At 39.2% G+C, this 15,029-nt stretch overlaps 1 protein-coding gene across 3 annotated transcripts in view; it reads right to left on the reverse strand.

Annotated features, from left to right (window-relative positions):
• GIPC2 (GIPC PDZ domain containing family member 2) overlaps nt 1–15,029 on the reverse strand; it is an 87,122-nt gene that overhangs the window by 55,079 nt on the left and 17,014 nt on the right. For all 3 annotated transcript variants that reach the window (XR_005200785.1, XM_037739486.1, XM_017531114.2), the window contains exon 2: nt 87–272. Coding sequence is in view for 2 of the 3 variants with exons in the window: in XM_037739486.1 (XP_037595414.1) it covers nt 87–272 (186 nt within the window). In the remaining variant the exon portion in view is untranslated. The remainder of the gene's footprint in view (nt 1–86; nt 273–15,029) is intronic.

Consider the following 15,029-nt stretch of genomic DNA (forward strand, 5'->3'; position numbering starts at 1 on the left):
GAGATCATTTCTAACTCTCTTTGACCTGGTAGATTTTCTTAAATGTTATCGTCAATTAGGTTACACTGTTATTTCTTAAAACTTACCTTTATAAAAGCATAGCCAACACCATTATCTGTAATGGTGAGACCAAGCGAATCCTCAGATTTATACACATTCACTTCTTTTTTGATTCCTTTCACATGGGCAAATATGAAATCTTGTAGTCCTAATTGTTCTCCTAAGAGTCTTCCCATGTCGACCCTATGTGTGTTTAAAGTGCAATATAAGATCTGCAAAGAAAAAGAAAAATTCAGGTCCATTTCCATTTAGAATACATCTGACCATTAATTTATCCATAAATATTTATTGACTGGAATACTCAATTTATGATACAAAGAGTTACATCATAAAATGTGTTTTTATGCTGGCTGGAGAGAATCTGGGACACATTTTCATATGGTAGCATTAAGTAACATGTATTGAGGGTTTCCTATAGGCCAGGCTTCATGCTAGACAATTTACATCCCATTATCTCACTTAACCTTTACAGTAACTTTACAACATACATTGGTATCGTCATATTACAAATGAGAAAATTGAAGCCTGGCATTATTAAGTAATTTCTCTGAGGTCATACAGCCAGTACTTGTCAGAGCCAAGGATTTGAGTTCAGGTCTTACCAGTTTCAAAGTGGTGTATGCCAAGTGACCTGACATTTTACAATGCTGAAATCAAAGGTGATAGTCCCAAAGTTCTGCATTGTGCATATACTACAATGAAAATATATGCAAGCCTGTATTTGAAAGTGGTAAATATATTTTTAAAATATAGACAGTTTTATTTATCTTGCATTATAGTGACTGAAAAAAGCAATTTAATTAGTGAATGAGGTGTTAAAATGAATATGTTTTAGAACTAAAATGGACTTCAAGGACTATTAACCCAACCTCTAAATTAAAAAAAAAGGGGGGGAGGGGGATAATGAGATTGAGGTCTGGAGATTTAAAAACAACTCGTACCCATTCATGTGATGGTAGAAAGAGAGCAAAAAAGGAACCAAACAGTGAAAAGCTGTAAGGAGATTTCAAAGGGGCTTTTTATGTTTACCAAATCTTGATTTGATCTCATTTTCCTTCAGAAATATGACTCATTTGACTAACATGTGCAGTGCTACTCAAGTTTGTCAACCATAATCTGGGAAACTTGTGGGGCCAAATTATAGAAGAAGAGAAGGAAGGTTGAAAAGATGTCATCGGTTAAGAGGCTAAGTTCAGCCGGGCGCGGTGGCTCAAGCCTGTAATCCCAGCACTGTGGGAGGCCGAGGCGGGTGGATCACAAGGTCAAGAGATCGAGACCATCCTGGTCAACATGGTGAAACCCTGTCTCTACTAAAAAAAATACAAAAAATTAGCTGGGCATGGTGGCGCGTGCCTGTAATCCCAGCGACTCAGGAGGCTGGGGCAGGAGAATTGCCTGAACCCGGGAGGCGGAGGTTGCGGTGAGCCGAGATCGCGCCATTGCACTCCAGCCTAAAAAAAAAAACAAAAACACCTCCAAAAAAAAAAAAAAAAAAAAAAGAAGCTAAGTTCAACAAGCATGTATTGAGTAGCTGCTATGTAACAAGCCAAAGAAGGGCATTTTAATATGGCTGTTTCATGCCAAAATGACTAAATGAAATTTATCAGGTAATGTCCACCACAGACACCGCAAGCCCTTCCACCAACCCGGATCTTTACCACAGGCCTCACTCCCGATCCTCTCCCAGTATCCTGGAGTTTTTCACATCAGTCCTGATTCCCACTAAAACCTTGATTAAGCCTTAACACATCCATATTCTGCCTGCTGCTCAGAAATAGGGTGCACTGACTACTCACCGAATGGCTTTTTAGGCCATGTCAAAATGTATCTGAATCAGAAGAGCTTCATAAAATAAAGCTCTCCCTGCTACACAATCAACGGTTAAGAGCGTTCGGCCAAGCTCAGACCAAATCCCAGAGGTGTATTAAAGGAGCTAGTGATGAGGACAAAGAAAAGGTCACTGGCTACTGACCCCTACCCTGTCCTCTTTTCATCCCAGTCCTTGCTGAGACTTTAATTTAACCCTTTATGTTCCCAGTCAAGGGCAAAATATATTCAGCTTTGCAGATAGTGAGTTTTTGCAAATATTTTCTAGTGTAAAAAGTATATTGTTCTCAGTGGGACAAAATAGTCAGTTAAGTCAATAATGGTGCATGTTTCTGATCCTAATTGAAAAATCAAGGGCATATTAGTTTGCTGACAAAAATCATTTGAATGGTTGGGGGGGAAGGAAGTATGTGTAGAAAACAGGTTTTCTGACTCCCCTTCACAAAATGATGGGAAGTAAGTAGAAGAAATAGTTTTTCTCCTTGTTGTTGTTGTTGTTGTTTTTTCCAGTGAATCTGTCAATGGTATGCATAGTGGATCCCAAACATCATCAATATAAAAGCAATTTACCCATTAGATAGGGGGGAAAGTCATTACAATACAATGATCATCTAACAGGATACAGAAAAACAAAAAGAAAAAAAAAAGGAAATCTCACACAAACTGAACTTCTAATTACCAAGCCTCTTCCTTTGCTTCCTTTCTTTCAACTTTTCACATGCTTCACTACAGAGCAAACATTAGATTTCCTGCAGGTAGAAAAACCCTTTTCCATCGTGCTTCCTCCCCTGCAGAAGAACATTCCATTCTGGGTAGTCATAAGTTGGCAGGCAAGGCATTAGTTTCTTTTTTTCTGGAAGGAATGGAGCCAGCTGTATCTTTAAGTGAATGGAGCTAGCTGTATCTTTCAGTGAATGGAGCTCCATGGGACGCTGTGTTGAAAACCTGTAGGAATGTTATAGCCACTGCAAGGTGCAATAAGAGCAAGGTGGAGTAAAAGCTCCATGACTTCAGATCAGCTCTTCGTGGGAGAAAAAAAGCCTACCACTCACACAGTATCAATGCACAACTGTCAGCAAGTATACCTCTAAGAATGTGATAAAGGTCTAGAAATTCAAGCATCCTCAAAGATTTTATATTTTGAACTGCAAAATAAGAAAGTGATACACCAGTTTCTAAATAATGCGAAGTTCCTACTCATCCACTCATCAAAAAGCAATGAACATTTAAATCAAAAGGAACTTCAAGAATCAACTGTGAGCTTTCCTACCCTGGTTCATACTCACATGATAGAGAAGGAAACAATAAAATTAACAGTGAAGTGGCCACATTACCAATGTTCCTATAAGAAACATTTGCTTCCAAAATCTAAGTACATTACACAACAGGCAGTGAAAGGCAGGGCTTAACTTTTTATATATATATATAACACTCTGGTGGACAAACTAAACTAAATCAGAAAAGATGTGGAAAGTAAATTCATAACAAAGTATCATGCAACATAAGGAAAATGACTGACCCACTAGATATAATATTAATGATGTTTTTCATTGTAAAATGAAATCCTTAATACCTTCTGAGGTATCTCTAAATTGCTTTACTGCCATCATTGCCCATTTCCACAACAGATGGAGTACTCATGACTATTTCATTTTCTAGAGCATCACTGCACAATAAAAATACAGTGTAAGCTAAATAATTTCAAATTTTCTAATAGTCACAGTAACAAAAGTAAGAATAGCTGAATTAATTTAATTTACAATTATGTAACCCAGTATATCCAAATTATTGTCATTTCAACATATAATCAATATAAAAATTATTAAGATAGTTTATATTTTTTAAGTTTTTAAGATCTAGCTTGTATTTACCCTTTCATCTTGTCTCAATTTGGAAGAACCAGCCACATTTAAAGTGCTCAGTATCCAAATATAGCTAGTGGTTACAATATTGGGCAGTTCAGCTTTAGAATCTCATGTATATAGGCTGGGTGGAGTAATCCCAGCACTTTGGGAGGCTGAGGCAGGCAGATCACCTGAGGTCAGGAGTTCAAGACCAGCCTGGCCAACATGGCAAAACCGCATCTCTATAAAAAATTAGCCAGGCATGGTGGCAGACACCAGTAATCCCAGCTACTTGGGAGGCTGAGGCAGGAGAATCGCTTGAACCTGGGAAGCAGACGTTGCAGTGAACCGAGATCACACCACTGCACTCCAGCCTGGGTGGCAGAGAGAGACTCTATCTCAAGAGAAAAATAAAAAACACTTTTAATAGGTAGGGGGGTTTTTTATTAATTTATTTGTCTTATTGCAGGGGTCCCCAGCCCCCAGGCTGCAGACTAATACCGGTCCATGGCCTGTCAGGAACCAGGCCACACAGCAGGAGGTGAGTGGCTGCGGGCAAGCGTTACCGCCTGAGTTCTGCCTTCTGTCAGATCAGGAGTGGCATTAGACTCTCACAGGAGCATTAACCCTAGTGTGAGCTGCACACGTGAGGGATCTAGGCTGCCAGCTCCTTATGAGAATCTAATGCCTGATGATCAGAGGAGGAACAGTTTCATCCCGAGATCATCCCACTCACCCCAATCCATGGAAAAATTGTCTTCCACAAAACCAGTCCCTGGTGCCATAAAGGTTGGAGACTACATGCTTATCACTCTGCCTTATCTATATGGAAGACAGACTAATTGAAGGAGAAAGCAATTGCCCTTTGGGGCCAGAAGATGGAGGGCCTTGAATTATTGCTATGTTAGACGTCAACATCTTCAGTATCTATTCCCTTTCCCAATTTTCCTTTGGAAATTTTTCTTCCCCATTTTAAGCCACATGGTAGCTTGGGTGGGAGTGACCACATCCTCAGGTTAAAATGGTTTAATGACTATCAGTTTAGGCCAAGAAGATCCAAGAATGAACGTATTGGGGTTTTGGGGGAAGAATCCCCTTCTCTTTTCCATAGAAGCTACCAAACAGTGGTTCTCTCTTCCTCACTTCTTCTAAATTACATGAAGTCTAAAATGACAGCAGCTGTCACTCAAACATTAGAAGAGTGGGCCTGGCAACAACGCTGACATGGAGGAGCGCAGAGCCTCTGGCTCCCATCTTACTTAAAGACAGTCAGGAGTGGACACTGGAAATTGTCCACTCTTTTCCCCTCCTAACACAATTCCCAGATGTGTACACTTTGCAAGCACTTTGGAGGAAAATGACTCACATCCCCTTTTCCAGGCATAAAAGTGGACTGCCTAAGTGGTGGTTTAGGAGTAGCATGTGGCCCAATGCCAGCCTGTAAAACACAGAGGAAGATGTCCAGGAAGCTCTGGAAAAGATTTTTTCATGCCTAATAAAGAAACAGGAAGCTATAGTCCCTTTCTTCCTCTGTATATTGCCTTATCTGTATGTGGTCTAGGAATTTCTACCACCATCTTCCTGCCAGCTGAGAAAGATACCAATGCCAAGAATGGCAAAGCAAAAAGATGAAATAAACCTAAGTCCTTGGTGACATTGGTGAGTTACTCAGTTAACCAATTTGGAGCCACTCTACCCCTTTTATTTATTTTGAGACAGGGCCTCACTCTATCACCAAGGCTGGAGCACAGTGGCATGATCATGGCTCACTGCAGCCTCAACCCCCAGGCTCAAGTGATCCTCCTGCCTCAGCCTCCCCAGTAGCTGGGACCACAGGCACACACCACCAACTAATTTGTTTATTTTTCATAGAGACATGGTCTCACCATGTTGCCCAGGCTGGTCTCAAACTTGTAGGCCTAAGTGATCCTCCTGTCTTGGCCCCCGAAAGTGCTGGTATTACAGACGCAAGCTACCACACACAGCTCTCTTTTATGTAAAATAATAAGTTATCTTGTTTTAGCTAGTTTGAGTAAGTAGTCTTCTGCTACTTGCAGCTGAAAACACACTCTCTGACACACAATCCTATCCCAGAATGTTTAGTTACATGAGTCAATAAATTTCACCAAGCCATTCTGGGTTGGATTTTCTGTTACTTTCAATTAAAAGGTTCCAAATTGATGGAATAATTATACCTTGTCTCTTTATAATTCTTCACAGTTTAAAAGTTCTTTCTGCCTTTTATCTCATTTTATCCTTTAAAAAATATCTAAAGTACATGGTGAATTGTGTTTAATATACTGAGGTTTTATGGCATCCTAATTTCATATTCTATCACCCCTAACAAAAATTTCAGACAATCCCTCCTCCTTACTTCCAATATCAGTAAAATAAATAAATAGACTGAAACTGCCTCATTCTTGTAATGTTGTTAAATAGAAAGAAGAGGAAAGGAAACACAAGAGAAGAAAATAATGGATAAAGAGTAAAGAGTTCTAGATCTAGTCCCAATTATGTACCCTTCAAACTCAGGGGGTTTAGCTGAGTCATTTTTGCCTCCTTGATCCTCATGTAAACTGTGGCACTATTAAAGTTTGGTCTACATCAAATGGTCATTAGAAAAATGCAGTAAATGTTTAAAAGTACTTTTGAAACTAAAAAGCTCTCGTGAGGCCAAAGTGAGAGGATCGCTTAAGGTCAGGAGTTCAAGACCAGCCTGGTCACCTCAGCAAGACTACATCTCTTAAAATTAAATTAAATTAAATTAAAAACAATTATCTGGGCATGGTGAGACATGCCTATAGTCTCAGCTACTTAGGACTGGAAGATTGCTTGAGCCCAAGAGTTCAAGACTGCAGTGAGCTATGATTGTGCTACTACACTCTAGCCTGGGTGACAAAGCAAGATCCTATCTCTAAAAACTAAGTAAATAAAAAGGCTCAATTTAAAGGTTATTATTATTATTCCTTGAATACAGGTGCTTCTTGAACAATGATATGTAGACTTAGGCTTGACAGCCTCTTAAAGTACACGACCTAAAATATCACATTTTGGTCCCTTTTAATATCATAACCAGGATCGATTTCATTTCTCCTCATAAAAAGATTATCCCTCAACTTTTGTTGTTGTTGAAGGATAACTTGCAGAGTTTCCTTGCTGTGCAACTATATTAAATTGTTACTTTCTTCAGTATTTTCAAATTCTTACCACATGGTTATGATTATTTTTTATTGAAACACAATATAGCTAGGAAAATAAAAGTTTGAACTATTGCACAGTCATTAATATCAATTAATATTGCTTTTTCTCTGATATCATCATTATGTACTCCACAATGTGCTTTATGAATAGCATTAAATAAATCATTTGTCATTCGTGTTTCATAAGATATTCTGGTCCACAAACAGGTTAACAAATCTCTCCCAAAACACATCAAATTCATGTTTAAAACTCCAGGAAGTCCACTGCCAACTTTTTTTTTGTCGAATGCCTTCCTTAAACAGGAACTGAGCTGGCCAAAAATTTTACATGTTCCAAAGATCTCTGGAAGAAATTATGGGCTAATGCAGCTGTGATTTTAAACATAAGCAGTATTACTAATTATTTTTATATGACTACTCTCCTACATCTCAATCTTCCCCAAAAACTTTGCTTACATTTTTATACTGCATCTCAAATAAACATTAGAAATAGCAGCCAATGTCATTGTAGAAAATAAAGAGAAAGACCAGTGCAGTGGCTCACACCTGAAATCCCAACACTTTAGGAGGCCAAGGCAGGTGGATCACTTGAGGTCAGAAGTTTGAGGCCAGCCTGCCCAACACGGTGCAACCCCATATCTACTAAAAATAAATTTAAAAAATAGCCAGGTGTGGTGGCGTGCACCTGTAGTACCAACTACTCAGGAGGCTGAGGCAGGAGAATCTCTTGAACTCAGAAGGCAGAGGTTGTAGTGAGCTGAGATCAGGCCACTGCACTCCAGCCTGGGCAACAGAGTGAGACTCTGTCTCAAAAAAAAGGAAAGAAAAGAAATTATACTTTCATCAGGAGTTAGGACTACATATTTGTTCATAAGAAAACCACCTGGATTATGTTTCCTTTACTAGTGACTAAGGTTTTATCTGGGTTGCTCTTATTATCTAAGTCTCAAAGACTTTTCCTCAAAGAGAAAAACAATGATTATTTTACCTCCATCTAAATTATTGTCTCCTTAAAGCTACAGAAATTAAAAATAACCTAAAACAAATAACAAAATAATTATGGGGGAGAAAAAAACAGCCATGTATCCTGAGTGCTTGAGAAGAAAGGATCAGCTCTAGCTAACCCCACAGGAACAGAATCACATTACTCAAAACGCTTCCAAAAGGCTCTGAGTGTCTTGTGCTACATAATCGCCCCCAAAATATTGGGTAAATGTGTCATATCAAGGAACTTCTAGAAGTCAAACTAGTCTTCAATTACATACATAGACTGGGCAACTGCTCCTCTTTCTTATTTGTATACAGTTGGGATACTGGCTCCCACTTCCAGTGAAGTGCTGCACTGTGAAAGCAAATGAGCTAGGGAGAGGAAGGTCAGCAAGGATTTTTTTTTCAAAATCAACATTAAGGTCCAAGAAACACTGATTACTTAATGTACCAGCTACTTTCATATGTTACCTCGTTTAATTCTCAACAATGATTTTATGTGAGATATATCATAATACCATTTCTAATCATTTTATAGATTAGAAAACAAAGGTTTAGAGGGGAAAATGGCTTGTGTAGGATCACATATACAGCCATGGGTAGAACTGGGACTCCAATCCTGGTTGTCCAAGTTGTCTGCCCTTAAGTGACTCTCTGACACGTAATATCTGTGTGGGGACATCTAAGTTACTGGCCACTTCCTAATACATTAGCCCAACTAAATCCTTGTGAGTCAGGTCATGAATACAAGTATCAATATGCCCTTTGCAGGGGAGAAAACAAGCTCAGACATGTTAACTGATTTGTGTAGGGTCACATAGCTAGCAAATGACAACGTCAGAACCAGAATTTGGGGTTTTCCTAACCCATGATACCGTAGCTGTGATGTAAATATAAACTCAGCTTTGAATTTAAAACTTTTAGAAAACAGACATGATGGCACATGCCTGTAGTCCCAGCTTTTTGGGAAGCCAAGGTAGAAGGATTACTTGAGCTCAGGAGTTTGAGACAGCCTGGGCAACTCAGTGGGGCTTCTTTTTTTTAAAAAAAAAAAAAAAAAAAAAAAAAAAAAAAAAAAAAAAAAAAAAGGAAAAAAAAAGAAAAAAAAAAAAAAAAAAAAAAAAAAAGAAGAAGAAGAAGAAAGAAGAAGAGGAGAAAGAGGAAGAAGAGGAGAAGAAGAAGGAGGAGGAAGAAGGAGAATAAGAGAAGAAGGAAGAAGAGGAAGAAGAAGAGGAGAAAGAGGAAGAAGAGGAGAAGAAGAAGGAAGAAGAGAAAGAAGAAGAGGAAGAAGTGGTGGAGGAAGAGGAAGAGAAGAAGATGAGGAGGAAGAAGGGGAGGAAGAAGAAGAAAGGAAGGAAGGAGAGAGTAGAAGGAGAAAGAGAAAGAAGAGGAAGAGAAGGAGGAACAAAAAAAAAACAAAGACTTCTAGAAGAGACTATATAGTTTTATACTCTGTAGGGAGCCAAATACATTGAGTTCATTTAATAAACCCCTCACTTTCTAAAAGGAGTAGGATAGTTTGCATAAAAGAGCTATTTATAATTAGACTTTAAAAGCCAAACATATTATTCAGTAAATATCAAAATAGCAACATATTATTTAAATTATTATAAATGATTTTAAAATTTCTTCCCACTAATTTTAAAAATGAGTAGTTACATTTGTTTCTTTGTATTATAAACACAGTAATTTAAAATCTTAAGGCTGTTACTTTCCCAGTATAATGCACATACTAAATTTCTAGGATTTGTCTTACAATATGTATCGTCTTACATACACAGTGCCTTTGACTTCAGCTTGTCAATAGCTACAGTAATCCAGAAACAAGTTTCACAGGCTGGAAAAGATATAAAATTGGCAACAAGACAGATATCGAGAAACATGATACCGTATGCTGTATTTAGACCTTCATGAGCATAAAGCCCTGTCCTGAACTGTGTAGAACTTTCTATAAATGATTCACTTCTAAATTAGCTGCCCTGGGTCAGCAGTGGCAAGCCTTAAATAAAAGGTGAATCATCACTCTTTGTGCTCTTCTCCAGTAGAACCACTTTTTTCAGTATTACTGAGTAAAATAATATGACAAATAAGAATTCTATCCAAAAAAAGAAAACTCATCAAATTCATATTTTGAATCTACCAAATGGCTTCCCAGAATAACCAAAAGAACATTTTATTTTATTTTCACTAATGAACTCTAATAAAGGGAACTGTGTGTCCAAGAAAATCAAAATTCCAAAGCAGTCCTGGAGACACAAGAAAAGGATAAAGAATTGGAATAGGTGTAAGTCTTGCCTTTGTGGACATTACACAAATACTAAACCAATGAATAAGATAAATCAAATGCATGTAGCGATATATATAATCCTCTCCCACAGCATTTTGACACTCAAAGGAGATACCTGAGCTTATCCTAGTCTAACAGTGCTGCAACACTAGATGCCAATTTGAAAGACATCATAAATCACTGTGATTCCCCGCAGTCGGGTGCTGTTAAATTTTCCATGCTTTCTGAACCATTTATCTTCTTAAAAGCCTCCTCTTGTTTAAAACTAAAGATAGAAGAGATTCTAAACTGGCAAGGGGAGACTATAACGGGACATTTTATATTCTAGAATAGGATGGTGTATAAAACATGAAAATTATACATAGTTATTAGTAAAGAGATTTGTGGATTAAACTTTCCAGTTTAACAAACAAATATACAAATAGAATTTGTAAAAGATTGCCATTAGACCTCAAAAGGATCCTTTAAAGAAACTTTTAAAATTTGTTTGGCAGAAGTTCATAGAGCACTGTGTTCATTTTGGCCCAAGAAGCTGAATTCTAACCCCTACAAATGAAATGTCTGAAGAGTGTGTGGTATTTAAAAACCACCTAAATGAATCATGGAAAACTGGAAAGCAACCAGGATGAGCCATTCAGGTGTCAAGAGGGAGTGGCAGGGGAAGACAGTCTATTCCTTACTACTCCCTAGAGCAGGAATTCTGACAGACAGAGACGAGCACTCTGGGGGAAAAGGGCCACCTGAAAAAATACTAAACATCTTGAGAGAGAGAATATGAATTGATGTTTCTTCTAAACTAAGACACCTAAAAGGCATCATAAAAGTGTACTACAGGGGCAGGGCGTGGTGGCTTATGCCTCTAATCCCAGCACTTTGGGAGGCCAAGCCAGGCAGATAACCTGAGGTCAGGAGTTCAAGACCAGCCTGGCCAACATGGTGAAACCCCATCTCTACTAAAAATACAAAAATTATGATGGCAGGACCCTGTAATCCCAGTTACTCAGGAGGCTGAGGTATGAGAGTGACTTGAACCCCGGAGGCAGAGGTTACAGTGAGCCAAGATTGTACCACTGCACTCCAGCCTGGAGGATAGAGACTCTGTCTCCAAAAAATAAAAATAAAAAATGTACTACAAGGTTCCCTAGATGAGGTGGATAAATAATTTCGGAGAAAAGAGTGAAGGCAAACTCACTGACTACCTTAGACACTGAAATTATTCATTAGGAAGTTTGAGAGCATAAGAAAATGACCTATGGGTAAGCCTGGTAAGACTGAATCCACAAGTAAGGTTAGCCCTGAATGGAGTGTGTGTGAGGATTCTTCTAGGTTCAGGGTTTTCCATTTTGAACGATCTCCTGCCCCAGGGATAGAGTAAGCCCAGGAAACTGAGACTGGGAAAAGGTGAAGAGCAGCCAAGAACAGCATTCTGTCACAGACAGAGATATGTAGGCACTGCCCTGGCTGAAAGACTGACCTTTGCCTGGAGTTGTTGATTATCAGCTCCCTGTTCCCCACTCTCACCAAGCAGTTTCTTCCAACTCTCTGCTTGTCAACATTACTGCCATTCCTGCCTGCAAGACTCCTGGTGTTGGGGGAGGCAGAGTACTCAGAAAAGAGAGGGAGAGGACCAAGCAGGGGCAGGAGCTGAAGAAGCTGACAGGCTACCATGGGACTCCGTCCTCAACTCCGAGGAATGTGTCACCAAGCCAGAGCCAGGACGAGGAGTACCAGTCTCCTGACTCCAGTCTGTGTGCTGACACTGAGCCCTCGCTACCTGCTTCTATTTTTATGAGCACACATTCTCCCTCTCCCTAGCCCTCCCCAGATGCCTATAATGCAAAACCTTCCTTATTGTCCAGGAAAGGGCTTATATATTGCTGCAATTAATAAGTATATGATAAACTTTCTCACATCATATTTTTCTTCTTTCTCCTTTTCTAGCAAGCAGTTTGGTTATAACTGGGATAATTCTAGGTCCCAGTTTATCCCCATTGTTCCAGAGTCAATACAAATACTATCTTTTTCACGCTCTGAAGCTTCTGGGTTTGGAATATCAATTATACGGTAACCTGTTTATACTGTAATGAATTTCTTATTAAGCTGGTCAGATCACCATGCTCCCACTTCAAGATGCTGAGACTAAGACAGCACAGGAAAAAAGGAAAATCATATGATTTGGATGTTGAGGAAAGGCAGTGGTAGAGTTCTTCTATCCCTTGCAATTGAAGTAACCTTCCCCACATGCCCCAATCCTGGGCTTCTTGGGAGAAAATGGAGGTCCTCACAACTTGCACATAAGGATCAAGGTTCTAGGAAACTTAATGAGTATGGGGCGGTTGGATATTAACTCTAAATGTTCAGTGAGGGGAGGAAGTAGAATAGCAGAATATATGCTGGAACAAATTATGTCACCGGTACTCTCTACGCCTAGAAATACGACACAAAGAACTACCTGTATTACTAAAAGGTTGTTTTTGGCTTAGAAGAATAAGCATTGACAAATGCCATAAAAATGATTCTGAATAAATTGGCATATGCATTATTACTCAAGTTTAACTGAAATATTCAACTTAGTTGACTGAATTAACTTATTAGATTTATACTAAATTTTATTGAAAGAGCCCTCATTGGAAGAGTCTGGGTTAGTTACTATAACAGAAGTCCATACATGTAGTTTAGACTGAGGACCATCCACAGAGATAGATGTTAAATTTGTTCTTATTTTCTGGATTTAGACAAAGGGTGGGAGAGTGAAAATTTTACCTGGTCTAGAACAGAAAAATTATAAGAAAAATTTGAGGACTGGCATGGTGGCTCATATCTGTAATCCCAGCACTTTGGAAGGCTGAGATGGGCAAATCACCTAAGGTCAGTAGTTTGAGACCAGCCTGAGCAATATGGTGAAATCCCATCTCTACTAAAAATACATAAATTATCTGGGTACAGTAGTGGGCACCTGTACTCCCAGCTACTCAGGAGGCTGAGGCAGGAGAATCACTTGAACTAGGGAGGTGGAGCTTGCAGTGAGCTGAGACCACAAAACCACACTTCAGTCTGGGTGACAAAATGAGACTCTGTCTCAAAAAAAAAAAAAAAAGAAAAACTTACAAAAAATAAGTGTCATCCAGCATCTTTTTTGAAGAAAGGAGTAACATTTCTCGAGCCATTGTTCTGGACACCTAACAATGCTATTTCATTTAATTCTCACAATAGTCCTATAAGATAGGTATTCATTGTACATTTTATCAGTGAGAAAATAGCTGGAAGGTGGCATCTCCAAGAATCAAACCCAGGACAGACCACGCTTCTCTGAAACCTTCCTCCCCATCTGATCTCAAAGCCTATGCTTTCCTCTCATTCCACCCTAACTTTCCCAACTGCTATAGGACTCTATAAGCCTGTCAAATAGCCACAGCAACAGGTGACATTTCAAGATATTACAAAAGCTTGAGACATCATAAATTTTTCTAAAATCACTACCCAATTTTACGTAATTTTTAAAGTTAAAGTTAAGGGTACATGTGCAGGTTGTACAGATAAACTCATGTCATGGGAGTTTGCTGTACAGATTAATTCATCACCAAGGTATTAAGCCTAGTACCCATTAGTTATTCTCCCTGATCTTCTCCCTCCTCCCAACCTCCAGCCTCCACTGGGCCCCAGTGTCTGTTGTTTCTGTGTGTCCATGCATTCTCATCATTTCACTTCCACTTATAAGTGGGAATATACAGCATGTGGTTTTCTGTTCCTAAGTTAGTTTGCTAAGGATAATAGCCTGCAGCTCCATCCACGTTCCTGCAAAGGGCATGATCTTGTTCTTTTTATGGCTGCATAGCATTCCACGGCATACATAGACCACGTTTTATTTATCCAGTCTACTACTGATAGACATTTAGGTTGGTTACGTGTCCTTGCTATTGTGAATGGTGCTGCAACAAACATACACCTGCATGCATCTCTACAGTAGAATGATCTATTTGGGTGTATATCCGGTAATGTGATTGCTGGGTCAAATAGCATGTCTGCTTTTAGGTCCTTTCGTTTGTTTGCTTTTATGGTGAAAAGATATACATATATTTAGAATTAGCCAGCTGGACTCAGTTTAGATGATCCCAGTTTTGTTGGCAACCTCCAAAGCATCGTAATCAGGAGCCAGTGGAACATATGCCTTCTTCTCTCCATCAGGCCGAATCAGGGTGCTGACCTTGGCCACATCCATGTCACAGAGCTTCTTCACAGCCTGTTTGATCTGGTGCTTGTTGGCTTTCACATCCACAAGGAACACAAGTGTGTTGTTGTCTTCTATCTTCTTCATGGTGGACTCAGTGGTCAGCGGAAACGTGATGATAGCACAGTGGTCAAGCTTATTTCTCCCGGGGGCACTCGTCCGAGGATATTTGTGCTGCCTCTGGAGTCGCAGTGTCTTGGGCCACTAGTAAGTGGGTGACGTGCAGATCTTCTCTTTTTTGTGGCTGTGGACGTTTCAATACTCCTTTCTTGGCCTTTAAAGCCTTCGCTTTGGCTTCAGCTTTAGAAAGGGCAGAAGTTTCCTCCTTCACTTTCAGTGCCATCTTGTGAAAAGGGTCCTGTTTTTAGGTCTTTGAGGAATCACCACACTGTCTTCCACAATAGTTGAACTAATTTACACTTCCAACAACAGTGTATAAGTGTTCCTTTTTCTCTGCAACCTTACCAGCATCTGCTATTTTTTGACTTTTTAATAACAGCCATTCTGACTTACATGAGATGGTATATCACTGTGGTTTTGACTTCCATTTTCTAATGATCAGTGGTGCTGAACTTTTTTTTTTTTTTTTTTTTTTT

The sequence above is a fragment of the Cebus imitator genome, unplaced genomic scaffold (genome assembly GCF_001604975.1).
Source record: "Cebus imitator isolate Cc_AM_T3 unplaced genomic scaffold, Cebus_imitator-1.0 Scaffold3, whole genome shotgun sequence".
Classification (NCBI taxonomy): domain Eukaryota; kingdom Metazoa; phylum Chordata; class Mammalia; order Primates; family Cebidae; genus Cebus; species Cebus imitator.